This window comes from Crotalus tigris, unplaced genomic scaffold (genome assembly GCF_016545835.1).
Source record: "Crotalus tigris isolate CLP2741 ecotype Arizona unplaced genomic scaffold, ASM1654583v1 scf7180000020838.190719, whole genome shotgun sequence".
In the NCBI taxonomy this organism is placed as follows: domain Eukaryota; kingdom Metazoa; phylum Chordata; class Lepidosauria; order Squamata; family Viperidae; genus Crotalus; species Crotalus tigris.
This window is the reverse complement of record NW_024098209.1, coordinates 146,443-162,752: the sequence shown is the minus strand read 5'-3', so window position 1 is coordinate 162,752 and position 16,310 is coordinate 146,443. Positions and strand designations below refer to the sequence as shown.

The following is a 16,310-nucleotide window of genomic DNA, read 5'->3' as shown; positions in this document are numbered from 1 at the left end:
ACTGAGCGTCTGGGGTCTCAGTGCAGAAAATGGCCTTTTTTTCGGGAAAACACAATAGTTTCAAGGCAAACAAATCTTATTTAAATAGCTCACAACTTAAAAAGCTATTGGAGCTGAAGGGTAATTGTAATGAAGAGAAAAATAAAGATTAAAAAAAGAATATATTTTGTCATGACAGAACAGAAGAGAATTGCTGTCACCCCAGTCCACTCTTGAAATTAATTAAAGTCTTCCCGAGAAAAGCTAGTTGATCATTAATATGCCTCTAAAGAACTGATGAAGTCATGAACTATTTACTGTAGGGGGGAAAAACACTTGCTATAAGCAAATATTACAAAGAGACCAGCATTTTGATTGTAAGCTGCCTGGAATGAAGCTTTCTAAGCAAGTACTAGCTAGTCATCATTTTCATTCATTTTGAGCCTCTGAATTATTCCTTTTTTCTATATTCTTTCATCTTGTTTCCCACCTATCTAACAGAATATTTTTTCCTCTGGGTGTCATGAAGGATGTTCCTCAATTTTCCCCAACGCTCACACCCGATCCTTCTTTTATCACTATTCACAGGAATATAACATGCAACCATCACTAACTAAAGGATTCCTATTTTCATGTAATCCCTCAACTATATGCATTTTAGCCCTTTCGTTTAGAATTAAACCTACACCTTCATTTTCCAACAGGTATTTATCAACTCCACAAAATTTGACATTTATTTACATCCTTAATGTTTCTCAAAATTTGAGATACGTGTCATATCATTTTTTTAATTACTTTAATTCATGGTGCTTATCATTTACTCCACTTTCATTCAAATTCCCAATCTTTCAAAACTCTATGATTGTCACTAAACGACAGCCGTATTAGTAATAAATTACGAGAAAATGAAAAAAATATGGACGTAATGTCAACACACAAATGCTACTATTTTTGTACTTGTGTACCAACACCATAGCAGCTGACAGTATAGCAGAGTTGGAAGTGACCACAAATGTTATCTAACCCAAATTCCTGTTGAGTAGAGGATTTACAGTGCTAGAACCTCTCCAACAGATGACCATCCAGCCTCAATGTGGAAACTTCTAGCAGAGAATTCATTATGTCATATTGTAGCATCTTCCAGCAGTTGACAGCTGACAGCTCATATAGATAGGAAGTTCCTCCTAATGTTTAACCTGAGCCTCCTTCCTCATACTGTAATTTATTACTGTAGTTCTGCATTGAATGTAGATACACATCATAGTTTGCCACCTTCCCCATTCTGTTGCAGAATCTCATGTCATATGGGCCTATATTAATCTCTGTTGCTTATCATGGTTTTGGATAATCATGGTTGTCATGTAGCACTTTGGAGTAAGACAGAGAAAGAGTAGATTGCAAACTTTAGTTGTAGCTATACCATATGCAGCTTTTCCTGTTCGGTTTTGGTACTTTTTGGACAATAAAAACAGCCAAAGCCTGTTATATCTCAAGCCTGTTCATTATATTTTATCAAAATTAGGATCTGTAATCCAGGGACCAGTTTACAAGCCAAAATATTATCACCTGTAATCATCTATGAGGTATATACAAGTGTTCTGTAACGCACTCAAGATATATGTGGGGATAGATAGGTAGAAAATAAACTATATTAACTGACTGAATTTTAAAACATAAGATATATAATTTGATAATTGCTTTTGATTTAATGCAAACAATTTATAGAAACTAAATTTTTAGCAGCAATTAGTCATGATAACCAAATAAGACTGAAAGTATTTGTGCATTATATTTATGGAACTTAACTGAATGCTAAACTGCTAGGGCAAACATCAAGGAAACTTTTCTTCTTTTTAGTGCATTTTCTGAAAAGTATTGATCTGTTAGAAATATAACAGGAGGGGTATTCTTACTCAGCAAGGTATATTTTATGTGGGTTTAATACATAGGGAATAAAATTAATTCAGGAAAAAATTGTCATACCGAATGCTTAATATAATTAAACCACTGAATCTTTATTGTGGAATAGGCAGAAATCCTAACATACATTTCTTGAGTACCAAATATGTACAAAGAGTGAAGCAGGACGTAAGCTGACACCAAGTTTGGAAAAAAGTGGAACATGACGATAACCTGCAATATGATAGCAATCAATTAATGTACTGTACACAATGAAAAATACACAATAATACATATATAACATAGCTCTGTGGTCTGTGACTTTATATAATTATCATGAAATAGAATCTGAGACGAAAATTTTTGAGTTCTCTCTGCCCACTAATCTAGGCTGCATCTTGTAAAGCCTTAGTTTGAAACTCATTCCTCCAAGAATCGGAAACATCAAAACCAGTACAAAAACTTGGTTCTATCAAAGTTGTATTTTAGTACAAATCCTTATTTGCTCCAGTATAAGAGAAGGATTTGCTCCAATGTAAGAGCATGATTCTCATTCATTTTATACGAAAAACAAAGCAGTGCAATTTCAACTACATCAGTACAGAAGTTTGCACAATTACTTATACTAGCTACAAACTATTATAAAAATGCAGCAATTATAGACAACCTTGGAAGGAGGTTTAATGGTTTCAATGTGTTCTGCAATAAGAAAGGTACTCAGTTTAATCTATGAAAACTTTATGCAGGATTAGAAAAAATCCTTGGGGATTCATGCTAGGCACTATGAGCAATAACTGACTTGATTTAGGGCAAATTTCACTGTTAAGCAAGTCTTCATCCCATGTTACTCATTAAGATCTTTGAACACCCAAAGTTCCTTCTCTTGATCCATAATGGCTTTAAGTACTAAGGAAAGCAGTAAACATACTGCCCCTACAAAGAACCAAGCAACCTTTGGAGACGCAATGTTGACTAGTGATATTATGGGAATCAAAATGAAAATAATCAGCTGCTGGTCATTCAAAAAGACTCTCCAAACAGTGGAGTTCTCAATGTTTTCTAAACTTGGTAGTTTGCTTGCAGACATTTTGTTACCCATTTCAGTGATGATATTACCTAACTGAGTAATGAAATGTCTGTAAGCAAACTATCAAACTTAGAGAGCACCAAGGACTCCACAGTTCAACCCTGAGCTACATTTATTATTCTCCATTGGAATCTCCAAACATTGTATGTACTGTAATGGTCCATAAATGCGTGGTTTGACATTTAAACAGACTTAGTAAGAAAAGATAAGCAGTAAGCAATATGTGGAAGTGTGCATTAACACTCCTGTTATTAAGATAAAGTTTGTAGCTTCCAGACACTGAGAAAGATATCTCATGAACGCTAGCGTGTTGATTTACGTAAAAGGGAAAATTGTACGGCTCATAACTAATATTTGAAAGTTAAAAAAAATGTAAGTCAACCCACCATTCAATCATACAATGTCATAAATTAAGGGAAGAATAGTTATTTGAACAATTCCAGACCAGCAATAATAGAAACAATATTACGATGACTTGTGCGCTATGTCTTATATATTAATCAAAAGAAAAGTTATAACAAAAAATAAAGATTTGAAACACCTTTTTGTACACAAAAACAATCAATGTAATACCTCTATTTATGCTCAAAAGTGGCAACGTATATTGACCAAGGAAATCATTGGAAGCAAGAGAAAACTGATCTTCTACAACAAAACGAAGTAAGGCAAGCTCTGGAACACGAATATGAAATGTGAATGTTTGATTCCACCTAGGACACAAAGCTAAAATAAAAAAAGCAATATAAGACAAACAATAAGCCTTAAAACACTTTATCTTCTGAGTGTTAATCATTATTTCTTCTCACTTCTTTTTTCTGGTTATTCCAAGTGACTACAAGAATAGAAAATTGAATGATTTACCAAACAAGAAATATGTCATTAATTAAGCTTACGCCTTTGGTCATAATGAAATCAAGAGGAATACAATCTCATTTATTCTCTTTAAAAATATGGTGATGTTCACATGAAGATCTCAAAAATTAAATCAAAAATTAATGTCACCTTTGCAATGGCTATTGGCACTGCACTTCTGCTGAAAACCTCTCACAGTTCTAAAACATGCATGCTGTTGATAAGAAAACAAACTGTGTTTAGCATATATTAACAATTTCCATAATTTCCAACCTGTTTTATGGACTGTCCACTGATATATCTTTATTGAAAAGTATACAGCCATGGTACACCTATAACAACTTTTCTAAAGTACAGCAGAAAGGCAGGCTAGTCAAGGTGACATTGAGAAGCCTCAACACACCAAGGATGTTTGTGCTGATGGAAACTCATTGCTTTGCCTCTTGATCAGGGAATTATGTTAAGATGTGCAAAATTCCAAGATTATTAAAGACAGCATGCCATGCTTTCCAAATTCAATGCCATTCAGATGAGTTGAAATTCTGGGAAATTGTAGATTCAAACTATCTGTAAGCTATCAGGCTAAAAAAGGCTGCCTGGCAGAATCAGTATGATCCACTTACCATTGCTCCTCACAACACAAGTCTGTTGTTTTGCCTGGTCTTCTGGAATGCCATAAATTTCTAGTATAACAAGAGGGTCGGCTTTGTTAGTTCTGGAAAGGTTGCTAGGTGGTAACTGATGGCCACTAATAAGCTGCATAGATGCAGGAAAAGAGACCAGTATTAACTAGGACACTAACATTTAACATCATCATCAATAATAATAATAATAATTTAATATTATTACAGGCATTAATATTTTTCCTAAGAAAGTTTCAAAGGCTATCATAAAATATTGCAGGGAGGGGTGGAGTTTATAGCCTCCAGAACAAAAAGTAAAAAACAACATTGCATTAAACTCTACCTTGCTGATTTTTCAAGTGCAATTTATTTACTTTTAATCAATATTTTATTCTCCCAGAATCACAGAAATATCAGTGGCTCACAAAGTAAAACTGTAAAATAGAGTATAAAACACAGACACAGGACAAAAGCTCAAAAGAGAGCATGACCTCAGGCCCCAAAAGCCCTCTAGAAAAGTTCTGCCTTCAGAGTTTTTTGGGGAAAAAGACTGACAGTGTTGGAGACAGATGAATCTCCAATAGGTCATCCTCAAGAAATAATTCCATCACTGAAAACCAACCAGGTGGGCTTTGCCAAAAATTTCTGCTTAAGGTGGGATTGAAAATTGGGCTTTTCAACTTGCAGTTCAGTTTTTTAACTTGTGGTCAAACTGCTACATGCTCTCTCAATCTCTCTCCTGCCAGAATTTATAAAGAAAAATAAGCCAACTTAAGGAAACAATAAAGGGTAAGGGGAAAAAAACCACTCAGTATACATTTGCGCTGTGGGACTTTGTAAAGGCAAAGGCAAAGTTAACAAGGTAACGAGACAGGGCTAAGAGGAACATGTCCTTCCATCTGAATCCTTATGTATCAAACACAGCACCTCACCATCTTAGAAGCCTAGTCATCCATTCATTTTTTATTAGTTGCAATAGTCTGAGGATGAATTAAAGAACTGAAATGGCTTCATACTCATACCTTATTATGAATATACCATACCTTATTATATCATGCCTTATTATGTTCTGGATATGATGAAGTATCATATTTGATCCTACTTCTAACACACAAAATCTGCATCTGATATCAATACATGCAGACTATCCCTAGCAAAAAGGTATCGAAATTCTATCTCTTTATTATTTTCAAGTCAACCAGATTTTTATAATTTGGTTTAATATCTCTAGTTTAGATGCTACCAAGCTTAACTGATGATCTGTTTGGGTCATATATTTATATCCATGCTGCATTATTTTAGCCAAGAGTCATCTTACCCAGCAGCCAACAACATAGCAATCCAATTAATTGTATATACTACTTGTGTCTGCTTAAAATTAAATTTTATTATTTTCAACTGTTTTTATATCTTACAACTGTATGCAGCCTTCCTCATTCTGCCATTTGACAATTATACTGAGATTTGAATTCCCAGAACTCCTAATCATGTGCAGCTTTTGGCTGCAAAATCTGAGAGTTAGAACTCAAGACTTTCGAAATGCCAGGTTGGGGAAGGAACACAAATATTAAATTAAAAATATTTATACAAATAAAGTAACAACTAGCAGTCAGTATACAGAAATAACAAAACAGAACAAATAATCAGTTCAGAACCAGTGAGTCCCTAAGCAAGCACTAAAAATTTTAATCAGCTTCTAAAATTTGATATTATGTGAAACCATCCCTATCTTATTATGGCTCATTTTTAAATGTGAACATTGAAATCATTTTATAGTTCAGAAACATGCTATCATGTACTATCATAAAACTCTCTGAAGAAGACAGTACGTATATGGAACATAAATGATACGAGGATCATGCTGGAACAATAACACCAGCAAAACTTTGAGCTCCAGTTCCTTTAATTACTTGTCAAGAATTCAGGCAGAAAACCCAGAAAGCTGCAGTAAGAAGCATTTGTAAAAGCAAATCAGCAAAAATAATAATATAATTGTAATGAACTTACTTTAATTGTAAGCGTAATTGGTTGATGGTCTACAGATATATTATATGGAGTAAATGATGTCTGTTTATTTCTCAAGAATTCGGGTTTCAATATATAGCCACAGCCACCATTATCTGAAAATTTCCCAATTTGAAGATCCATTTGTACTCCAGGTGTTTGGAAATTTAAGGCCACTGTATTAAGATGAATATTTACAAAACTTGATTAACTAGAAAATACAGTTTTAAATACTGACTTGTTCTTCAACATTGGTATCACAAATTTATGACTCCAATGATCCAATGAACTGAACGCCTGGTATTGTGTGCACACATACACACACACACACACACACACACAAAGTGATATTCCATTCAAATTCTAATTTTTTTTCCAGATATGGAACATTGGCTACAAACTAATATAACCTCAGGCAGTCCAGAAAAAAAATGAAAATAAAAGAAGTGAAACCAATTCCAGTGCTTGTAATTGCACTATCCATTTTTGCGGAAGAAGTTTCATGTATATTCATTTGCATAATGTATGTTTATGCAAGTTTTGTTTGTTTTGTTTCTATCACTAGGGTTTGACTTTTAATCAGGGGCTCTGGGAACTGCTTTTTAACCGGTTCTATGGTCTATGGTCAGAAAATGTTTGAAAATCTCTATTCTAGTGGCTGAAGCCTTGAAATTAACTAGTTTATCCCTGACTTAGCCCATAAAATCAGAACTATAATTGAAAGAATTCATCTCTTGTACTTTTGTGACTGTATAGCAGGAGATTTTTTCCTGGTGGCTGCTACTTCCTCTCCTCGCATAACATTCTTAAGGTTCATAGCATAGTTTACAGCTCTCACAGCAGTCTCCACTGCTAAATCCTTTCTCAAATTCCAGTTCAATACCTTCATCTTGGATAGTCACAAGATGATAGCCAAGAGACATGAAGGGATAGGGGAACCCTTCAATTTTCTCCTACTCTCGAATGGTTGATATGCTGAACAATCAACCAACCAAGCCATAATTTCAAAGTATATAAAAAACCAAAAGTTTAGCTAGCTGATGGAAAATAAAAACTATAAAAAGTAGTGCATAGAGGGACCAAAGCATTAGGCATGCCACATTTTCATAGTGAATTACGTTGGGTGGAGTTGGCACGTTTGTCAAAGGAACCACAAATCAAGGCCGTTCTGATCTACCTGGCAAGGTCGTCAATGGTCTACAATGCTGAAGCAGCAACATTCCCCTAAAAGACTGAGAACCTTATGATAGCATACATGACACACACCAGTGCTGTGATGTGGTTTATTTTCTGCTGAAAAATGGATTCTTGTCATCACTGATGAGGAGATGGACCTCTGAATTAACAAGCAACCAAAAGCTAGTTAGGTTCTACATGGCTCATAGAATATAGATTGCCTGCAACTGCTCTAAGATAATTGTCTAAAGTATCCAGAGTTACTTGGTGAATGAGTGGGCAGCTAAGTTGAAGGGATAAATGAATAAGCAAGCAAAAAACAACAACAGCCGAACAGACAAATGGAAAATAGCTTCACTCCCTCTTCTTTGTGGCAGCCCCTGAGATACAGGAACAAATTCCTGTAAAGAGATTTAGAGAGGAATTTAAAGACTTTTACAGAAAATATTTATTTTTCTATAATTTTTGAGAAGGCTTTCTATGTCTACATCTATCAGTGTTTTTACCTCTGAGAATGCCACCAGACCTTTCCATAAATAATCTGATAGCTGTCTTTCAGTGGACCAAAAGACTGCTTATGTTCTTATATGAGATTCTTCTAATAATAATAGGTGTTTGCTCATTATGCTTTCTCTGTATACATGTTAAAGAATCAAACGAGATACATTTGCCACTAGACAATTATTAAAGGCAAGAGACGGAAAGAGCACCATCCTTTGCGGTATGTGGTAGGATTCCTTAGAAATCAAATGGGGTATAACAAAAATCTACCAGAATGCTAATATTATGAAGCTCTTATGCTCTACTTGCACATCGGTGTATATATGTAACTATCACCAAAAGGCATCAGTCTTCAATGACTTTGTTTCAAAGAAACTGAACCCCAAATAAGCACTGTAGTCCTAGCCTTGATGCTCAGAAATGAAATGCTCGTGAAATATACTGTATATTGACATATTTTCCTGTATTCTTGAAAAGCACCATTATATCATAACTTGTTGATTCACTTAGATTAGTATTATACCAATAACCATTCAGAAGTCTAAAACAGAAATGTTTTCCAAACCTTCATGAAACTGCTAAATATTAAGTCCAAGTCTTTTTCATGCAAAATATATGCTTTACCATTCCTCCCCCTTACCTAAACCTAACAGCAGAATTAACCAGTTAATTATATCCAGAAATAAATCCGTTAGTCAAAACACAGGTAGTCCTATGAACTTACAACAGTTCATTTAGTGACCGTTCAAAGTTACCACAGCACTAAAAAATGATTTATGACTGCTTTTGACTTATGACTGTCGTAGTATCCCAATGGTCATGTAATCAAATTTCGGACCGTTGGCAACTAACTCATTCTTGTGATGGTTGCAGTGTCCTGAGGTCACATAATCACCTTTTGTGAGCGAAGTCAATGGGGAAGCCAGATTCACTTAATCATATTACTAACTTAACAACTGCAGTGATTCACTTAACAACTGTGGCAAAAAAGGTTGTAAAATAAGGCAAAAGTCACTTAACAAATGTTTTCCTTAGCAACAGAAATTTTGGGCTCATAATCTGCTACAGGCTACTTCCATCATTATTCACATCTACTTTCCTGAATTTAGCAGTGCCTTTTCATTTCTTTATAGTAGTTTGATGAGATATGCAAAAAATAATTGCTACTGCCAAAATGGTGTGTAAGAGAGCGGGGGGGGGGACGGGACGGGAGAAGAGGTGCCAAAATGTTCATAAAAGTAAGTATGATCTTCCAAATCTAATGTGTTTCAACCACATTATATATGCAGTCAATACATCATGAAACTATACTTAGATCTTCGTCTGCCGCAAGGCAGAAGAGGCTACAAAGTGAAGTGAAAAGTGAACTCTATAGAGCCTAGATAGAAGAGGAGAGCTGCAAGAACAAAGGTAAATTCCTTTCTCTGCTCTATACATTTCTAAGAAAAGAATAAATCTGCAAAGAGGAAGGTCAACAGAGTTACTTTAAATATAGAACTCTTGCAACTTCATATAAGAATCTAAGAAATGGACTCTTAAAGCTTAGGATGAAACGAGTAAAGATTAATGGCTGCCTGGAAGTTTCTTCTTAGGCAAAATATCTGCTCTAGTCATGTTCTTTCAGAAGCATAGCGTGACGACTCTAAAGACAAATTGAGAAAGCTATTCTAATTCCTGGTATTACTTACTATATGGAGCTAGATTTTAGTGCAGGAACCCTCCAATAATCTCTAAAGAAAGAGAGGAAGCTCCACACTAGTTGTTGGAAGACCAATCACTCCATTCATACCATAATATCACCATGGGAATCATAGAAAGGAGCTGCCAATATTCCAGCTATTTAGAAAGTTCAGGTGCGCAAAAAGGGAATTGTTATGTCCCAAGCCTTGCAAACGGCTCGGGCGTTTGCAGGCAGTCCCGGGCAGGTGCAAAGCTGCCCGGGACCAGACAGCCTGTCGCCAGTGCCATGCGCATGCGCGGGTGCTGGCGCGGGAAAAGTAACACATTTACCCGGGAGTTGCCTATATAAGAGGCTGCGAGGCGTTTGGGCGAGGCTGAAGCCATCTTCCTGTAAGCTGAACGCTGAATAAAAGAAACTGAGAACTCCAGCTGCTTCTCGTGTCTATTTTCCCGCCACGGACTCAACACTGGCGACGAAGGTGGGATGCCTTGCACTACCTGGAAAGGAAGAAGTGTAAGCTTACCCAAGGAGTCCTGAGCGGCGGAAGAGGAACGGCGTCGACTCGGCAGCTGCCCGCCAATCCGGTGCGCATTCGGGGGTAGGCTGGCTGATAGACCCGTCTCCTGAAGATCCGAAGATGGCGAAAATCGGAAGGCTTTCGGAATTCGACGTCTCACATCCAGAGCGGTGGGAGTCCTACGTATCCAGAATGGAGAACTACTTCAAGGCAAACCAAGTGACGGAAGATAGCTTGAAGGCTGCCACCCTGCTTTGCGTTTGCGGCCAAGACGCCTTCGAAATCGCAGAAAACCTTGCAGCACCTGTCCCAGTAGAGTCTGTAAGCTACGCAGACCTGAAGAAGCTGCTGAAGGAGCACTTCCACCCCAAGGTGTCCGTTATCTCATGGCGCCACACCTTCGAACAGAGGGATCAACGGTCCGGTGAGTCAGCCAAGGAATACATCGCCGCGTTACGGAAGGCCGCCAAGCCCTGCGAGTTCAAGGACCTCGAGGAACGACTGAGGGACCGATTCGTGTGCGGGTTAAGGCATCGAGAGCTACAACAGAGACTTTTCGCAAAGGAAGAATTATCCTTCCAAGACGCCTTAAGGGAAGTCACCGCAGAAGAAGCAGCAGGTGGCGCCGTCAAGAACATGCGGCCGATCAGAACAGTGCAGAGGGTGCGTCCGTGCACCAGGAAGACGTCCAACGAAACTCCGAGGAGGATCCGGATGAGGAAGTCGACCGTCTACACCCCGCGAAGGAAGGAAACCAGAAGGGAAGCTCTTCAGCTCCGCTCAAGTGCATCGGCTGTGGAGGTCGCCACAGGAGAACCGACTGCAAGTTCCGCTCCGCTACCTGCCGGGCATGCGGCAAACTAGGGCACATTGCAGCTGTGTGTCTGGGCCGACGAAAGGCACAACCCCAAGAAGAACGCCTGAAGGGTACCAGACTCCCCAGCCAGAATAGGGGAGGTTTTTGCGCTTCGCGAAGAAGCATCTGTAGGACAGGCACACACAAGCCCATGAAGAAAAAGCTGTCACTCAACGTGAAGCTACAAGGGGTTCCATTATCTATGGAACTAGACACAGGGTCTGCCCTGTCCATCATTTCATTGCATACATTTAGGAGATTTGTTCCAGTAGTGGAACTAAGGCCAAGTTAAGGCCTTCTGATATTGTATTAACAGATTTTCAGAATTCAAGAGTGTGTGTTAAGGGGGAGGCCACCCTTAACGTGCAATACAAGAGTTTTGAAGGTCCACTAGACTTATTAGTAGTAGGGGGTGAACGAACGAGTCTCATAGGACTCGATTGTTTTGAGGCCCTGGGGATACACGTCACAGGACTCAACAGCTTACACCGACCTACAGAAGTCTGCAAGAATTTGCAGATGTTTTCAGCCCCCAGCTGGGCACATTCAAAGGACCACCCTGTGTCCTTAAAAGCAGACCCCACTGTCACTCCCATTAGGATTAAAGCAAGAAGGGTCCCTTTTGCTTTAAAAAGTAAGATTGACACTGAATTAGACAAACTAATCCAACAGGAATCCTAGAACCTGTTGATTCCAGCCCATGGGAGACCCCCATTGTCACGCCTCTAAAGGCAAATGGGGACATTCGCATTTGTGCTGATTACAAATGCACACTCAATAAGGCATTGCAGCAACATGCCTATCCTGTTCCTGTGGTCAGTCACATCCTGGCCTCTCTCAAGGGGGGGCGTGTTTTTGCAAAGCTTGACCTAGCTCAAGCATATCAACAGCTGCCTGTTGATGATGATGCTGCTATAGCTCAGACCATTGTGACCCACAGGGGAGCCTTTAAGGTAAAAAGGCTACAGTTTGGAGTGAATGTCGCTCCTGGGATTTTCCAAAGCGTAATGGAAAACACACTACGAGGTATACCAGGGGTCTGCCCCTACTTTGACGATGTCTTGATTGCAGGAGACTCCACACACATTCTAGCTGAAGGCTTAGGGCTGTCCTGTTAAGATTCAGGAAATCAGGCTCAAGCTCAGAAAAGACAAATGCAAGATTGGGGTGCCTTCTACTGAATTTCTGGGATTCAAAATTGATGCTGCTGGGATTCATCCTGCTGAATCCAAACTAACTGCTATTTTAGAAGCACCCAGGCCAAAGTCTAAGGCCGAACTTCAGGCCTTCCTAGGCCTCCTGAATTTCTACAATTCTTTTCTTCCACATAAAGCTAGTGTAGCTGAGCCTCTTCACAGGCTACTAGACAAACAAGCTGTGTGGCTGTGGTCACAAGCACATGAGGCTTGCTTTAAAGAAGTCAAGGCCTTGCTCACTTCTAACAGTGTTCTTGCACATTTCAACGAGTCTCTTCCTGTGTGCATCGCTTGTGATGCATCCCCCTACGGGGTTGGAGCTGTCCTGAGTCACCTCAGGTCTGATGGAACTCAGGTTCCTATTGCATACTACTCCAGAACACTGTCTTCTGCCGAGCGCAACTACGCTCAGATAGACAGGGAGGCTCTGGCTATTGTTGCTGGAATTAAAAAATTCCACGATTTTCTATATGGCAGGCATTTCACGGTCTTCACTGACCATAAGCCTCTGCTGGGACTGTTTACCACACGTAAGCAGACTCCCCACATCATTTCCCCTAGAATGCTTAGGTGGTCTATTTTTTTGTCTGCATATGATTTTTCATTACTCCACAAGCCTGGGAAAGAAATGGGCCATGCTGATGGCCTCAGTAGGTTGCCTCTGCCAGTAGTAGAAGCTGACCCCGCGCCAGCTGTCAACATTCTATCAATCCAAGCCTTGCCCGAGCTCCCTCTTAGTGCCAGGGATGTTACCGCTGAAACAGGTACAGATCACACACTTTCACGTGTCCGCTCCTGGGTCCTGTCCGGGTGGCCTGAGCACTGCCCTAGTCCTGAGTTTCAGAGTTTCTGGTCCAAAAGGAACGAACTGTCCCTTTCTCAGGGTTGTCTGCTTTGGGGAAACAGAGTTGTCATTCCCACCTCAATGAGGACTAGGGTCTTAGAATGCCTCCACGAGGGTCATCCTGACATTGTTCGTATGAAGGCTCTTGCACGAAGCCACTTGTGGTGGCCTGGTTTAGATAAAGGTATTGAGGCTACGGTACACGCATGCCACCTGTGCCAACGTTCTCGCCCAGAGATGCCCCAAGCTCCTGTGCATAGATGGGAGGAAACACAGTCCCCATGGTCTAGGGTGCACATTGACTACGCTGGGCCCTTTCAGGGCCAGTTCTTCTTGGTCCTTGTTGACAGCCATTCAAAATGGCTTGAGGTTGTGCCTGTCTCATCCACCACCACTGCAAAGACTATTCAGGTACTGAGGGGGATTTTTGCTGCACACGGGCTGCCAGATGTCATTGTGTCCGACAACGGCCCTCAATTCACCTCCTCCGAATTCCAAGCTTTCTTACAGGCAAACCTGATTCGTCATGCCACGTCTGCGCCTTTTCACCCGTCCACCAACGGTATGGCTGAACGCATGGTGCGCATCGCAAAGGACGCCTTGAAGAGACTCACCTACGGGGACTGGCATCACAGGTTGGCTGACTTTCTCCTTTCTTATCGCACCACACCGTCCACTTCTACAGGGAGAAGTCCAGCTGAACTTCGTTGGGGGCGCCAACTTACTACTAGACTTGACCGGTTGCATCCGGACAGACTGCCTTCATCTACCTCACATCCTAGGGCACCTAGACAACTACTTGTGGGTGCCCCGGTTTGGGCTCGCAATTACGGGCCTGGTCATACATGGGTCCCCGCTTCTGTGTCCAGGATCACAGGTCCTCTCTCCTACGAGGTTGCCCTGGACAACGGTCGTGTCCTGCGTCGGCACACCGACCAACTTCGCTCTAGGCGAGACTTTTCTGCTGAGACTCCTGGGTCTTTTCCAGGGGGGAGGGGGACCCTTTGGAGCAAAGGGAAGGGCAAGAGCTACTGCCCATCTCCACTGAGGGAGCCACAAACGGCCCATCCCAGGGTTCCGCAATTGCTCCAAAAAGAAAGTCATGGAGCTTACCCACACAACAGGCACTCACGCCTACTCCAGCCAGGGAGTCACCCGGGGGCATACTCACTTTCCACACACATCACACAGCACTCCAGCAACGGAGGATACCCGGGGGCATCCCAACAAATCATTCCCTGCAAGAGAGCTGGCACACAATTCCCAAGGTTGGCCTGACCTTACCCCAAATCCTACAGGGGGTCAAACATACACAGAGCTAGTCGAGGAGCCAAGTCCCGACTACAACACCCCTAGCACAAATCAGGGAACACCTGAGTTTTGGGAAAGTACAGAAATCCACACGAGCCTGAGCACAGAATGGGGTTCAGGGAATGGACAGCCTCCTGACAGGTCTTGGACTGACCAAGGAGGTTCTACAGAGACGCCCAGCAGTGGCTATCACTTCAAGGGGCCTGAGGGTCTACAGCTAGGTAGGACAACCAGGTCACAAAGCAACAGAAGCCCTGGCCTGACGAGCCCGGTGGGCAAGCAAGCAGGCCAGGCATCGGGGCACAGTCCTTGGAAGACACCAGGGCACAGTAGAGAGAACAGGCTCACGCCTCCCTCCAGTCAGGGGACTTATGCCAGTAACCCAGAGCTAAGAAGGTCACAGAGAGCAAAGAAATCTCCTAAGTACCTAGAAGATTACATAACATTGTTGGCAAGACAAAAGCCAGTAAACAGTGGGAACATTGGGGAGCAAATTGTCGTGTAAAATAAATGTTGTATGTTGGTAGTAGTTTTAGCCCGGGGGAAAGGGGTGTTATGTCCCGAGCCTTGCAAACGGCTCGGGCGTTTTCAGGCAGTGCCGGGCAGGTGCAAAGCTGCCCGGGACCAGACAGGCTGTCGCCAGCGCCGTGCGCATGCGCGGGTGCTGGCGCGGGAAAAGTAACACATTTACCCGGGAGTTGCCTATATAAGAGGCTGCGAGGCGTTTGGGCGAGGCTGAAGCCATCTTCCTGTAAGCTGAACGCTGAATAAAAGAAACTGAGAACTCCAGCTGCTTCTCGTGTCTATTTTCTCGCCACGGACTCAACAGGAATTTTGTATACAAGACATGTTCAAACTGACTATAGGTCTGTCAACAGTTGTTACAATTTTTTGTTACAACCCAATTCTGGGAGCAGAATTATGCCATTTCTTAGAAGGCAAAACTAAACTCTAAACACTTATATTTCATTTTAGGTGGAACAAGCTAGCAAACTCTCCAGTTTTATCATAGGAGTAATATGATAGCAGTTTTTCAGTATTTGAGGGACTGTCATTGAGAAGAGGAAGTCAACTTATTTTCCAAGGCACCTGAGGGCGGGATAAGAAATAATGGGTGGAAGATCTTTAATGACAGATCCAGCCTAGAACTAAGGAGAAACCTTTGGCAGTGAGAACAATTAATCAGTGGAATTAATCAGTTGTCTCTGGAATTTGTTGATGCTTCCTCACTGGAGGTTTTCAAGAAGAGACTGGACAGCCATTATCAGGAATGGTATAGGATTTCCTGCCATGGGCAGGGGGTTGGACTAGAAGACCTCCAAGGTCCCTTCCAAAACCATTATTCTATGTTCTATATCCACAAATTTGCCCTCTTCCACATGCAGATTTCTTTCCTCCCTCCCTTTTTTGAATTTGTGTTAGTTATAGAAGAATGCTAGAAGTCTCATACTTAGCACTGTTTCATAATAGTGAAATGTAATTTAAATAAATTTAAATTACTATGCAATATGAAGAAAAAATATAAGCAAAAAGTAACAATAATAATCTTAAATCACTTACCCATCTGACACCCAACATTCCAAAATTCCTGAGGATTATAATTAGAAGAATTGGTTCGGATCCCTCTAGGATATATTCTCGTGAGAAATCTGACAGTGTGTTGAACAAATTCATTTGCTATAAAGAGACACATATAAAACTGCATTATTGAAAGGCTTGAAAAATAGCCAGTTTTATAAAACAACTAAAAAATAAACATGTTCAAAACATTTTGATACCTATTA

At 40.7% G+C, this 16,310-nt stretch overlaps 1 protein-coding gene across 2 annotated transcripts in view; it reads right to left on the bottom strand.

The window, feature by feature from the left end:
- Nucleotides 1–1,976: 1,976 nt before the first annotated feature.
- The window catches only part of PLCZ1 (phospholipase C zeta 1), a 42,821-nt gene continuing 28,487 nt past the window's right edge, over nucleotides 1,977–16,310 (bottom strand). Inside the window, exons 9-13 of one of the 2 annotated variants that reach the window (XR_005559794.1) lie at nucleotides 16,087–16,203; nucleotides 6,448–6,620; nucleotides 4,441–4,573; nucleotides 3,539–3,675; nucleotides 1,977–2,112 (exon numbers count right to left, since the gene is read on the bottom strand). Coding sequence is in view for 1 of the 2 variants with exons in the window: in XM_039368567.1 (XP_039224501.1) it covers nucleotides 2,018–2,112; nucleotides 3,539–3,688; nucleotides 4,441–4,573; nucleotides 6,448–6,620; nucleotides 16,087–16,203 (668 nt within the window). In the remaining variant the exon portion in view is untranslated. Of the gene's footprint in view, nucleotides 2,113–3,538; nucleotides 3,689–4,440; nucleotides 4,574–6,447; nucleotides 6,621–16,086; nucleotides 16,204–16,310 lie in introns of both variants that reach the window. The other variant, XM_039368567.1, reaches the window with a different exon arrangement.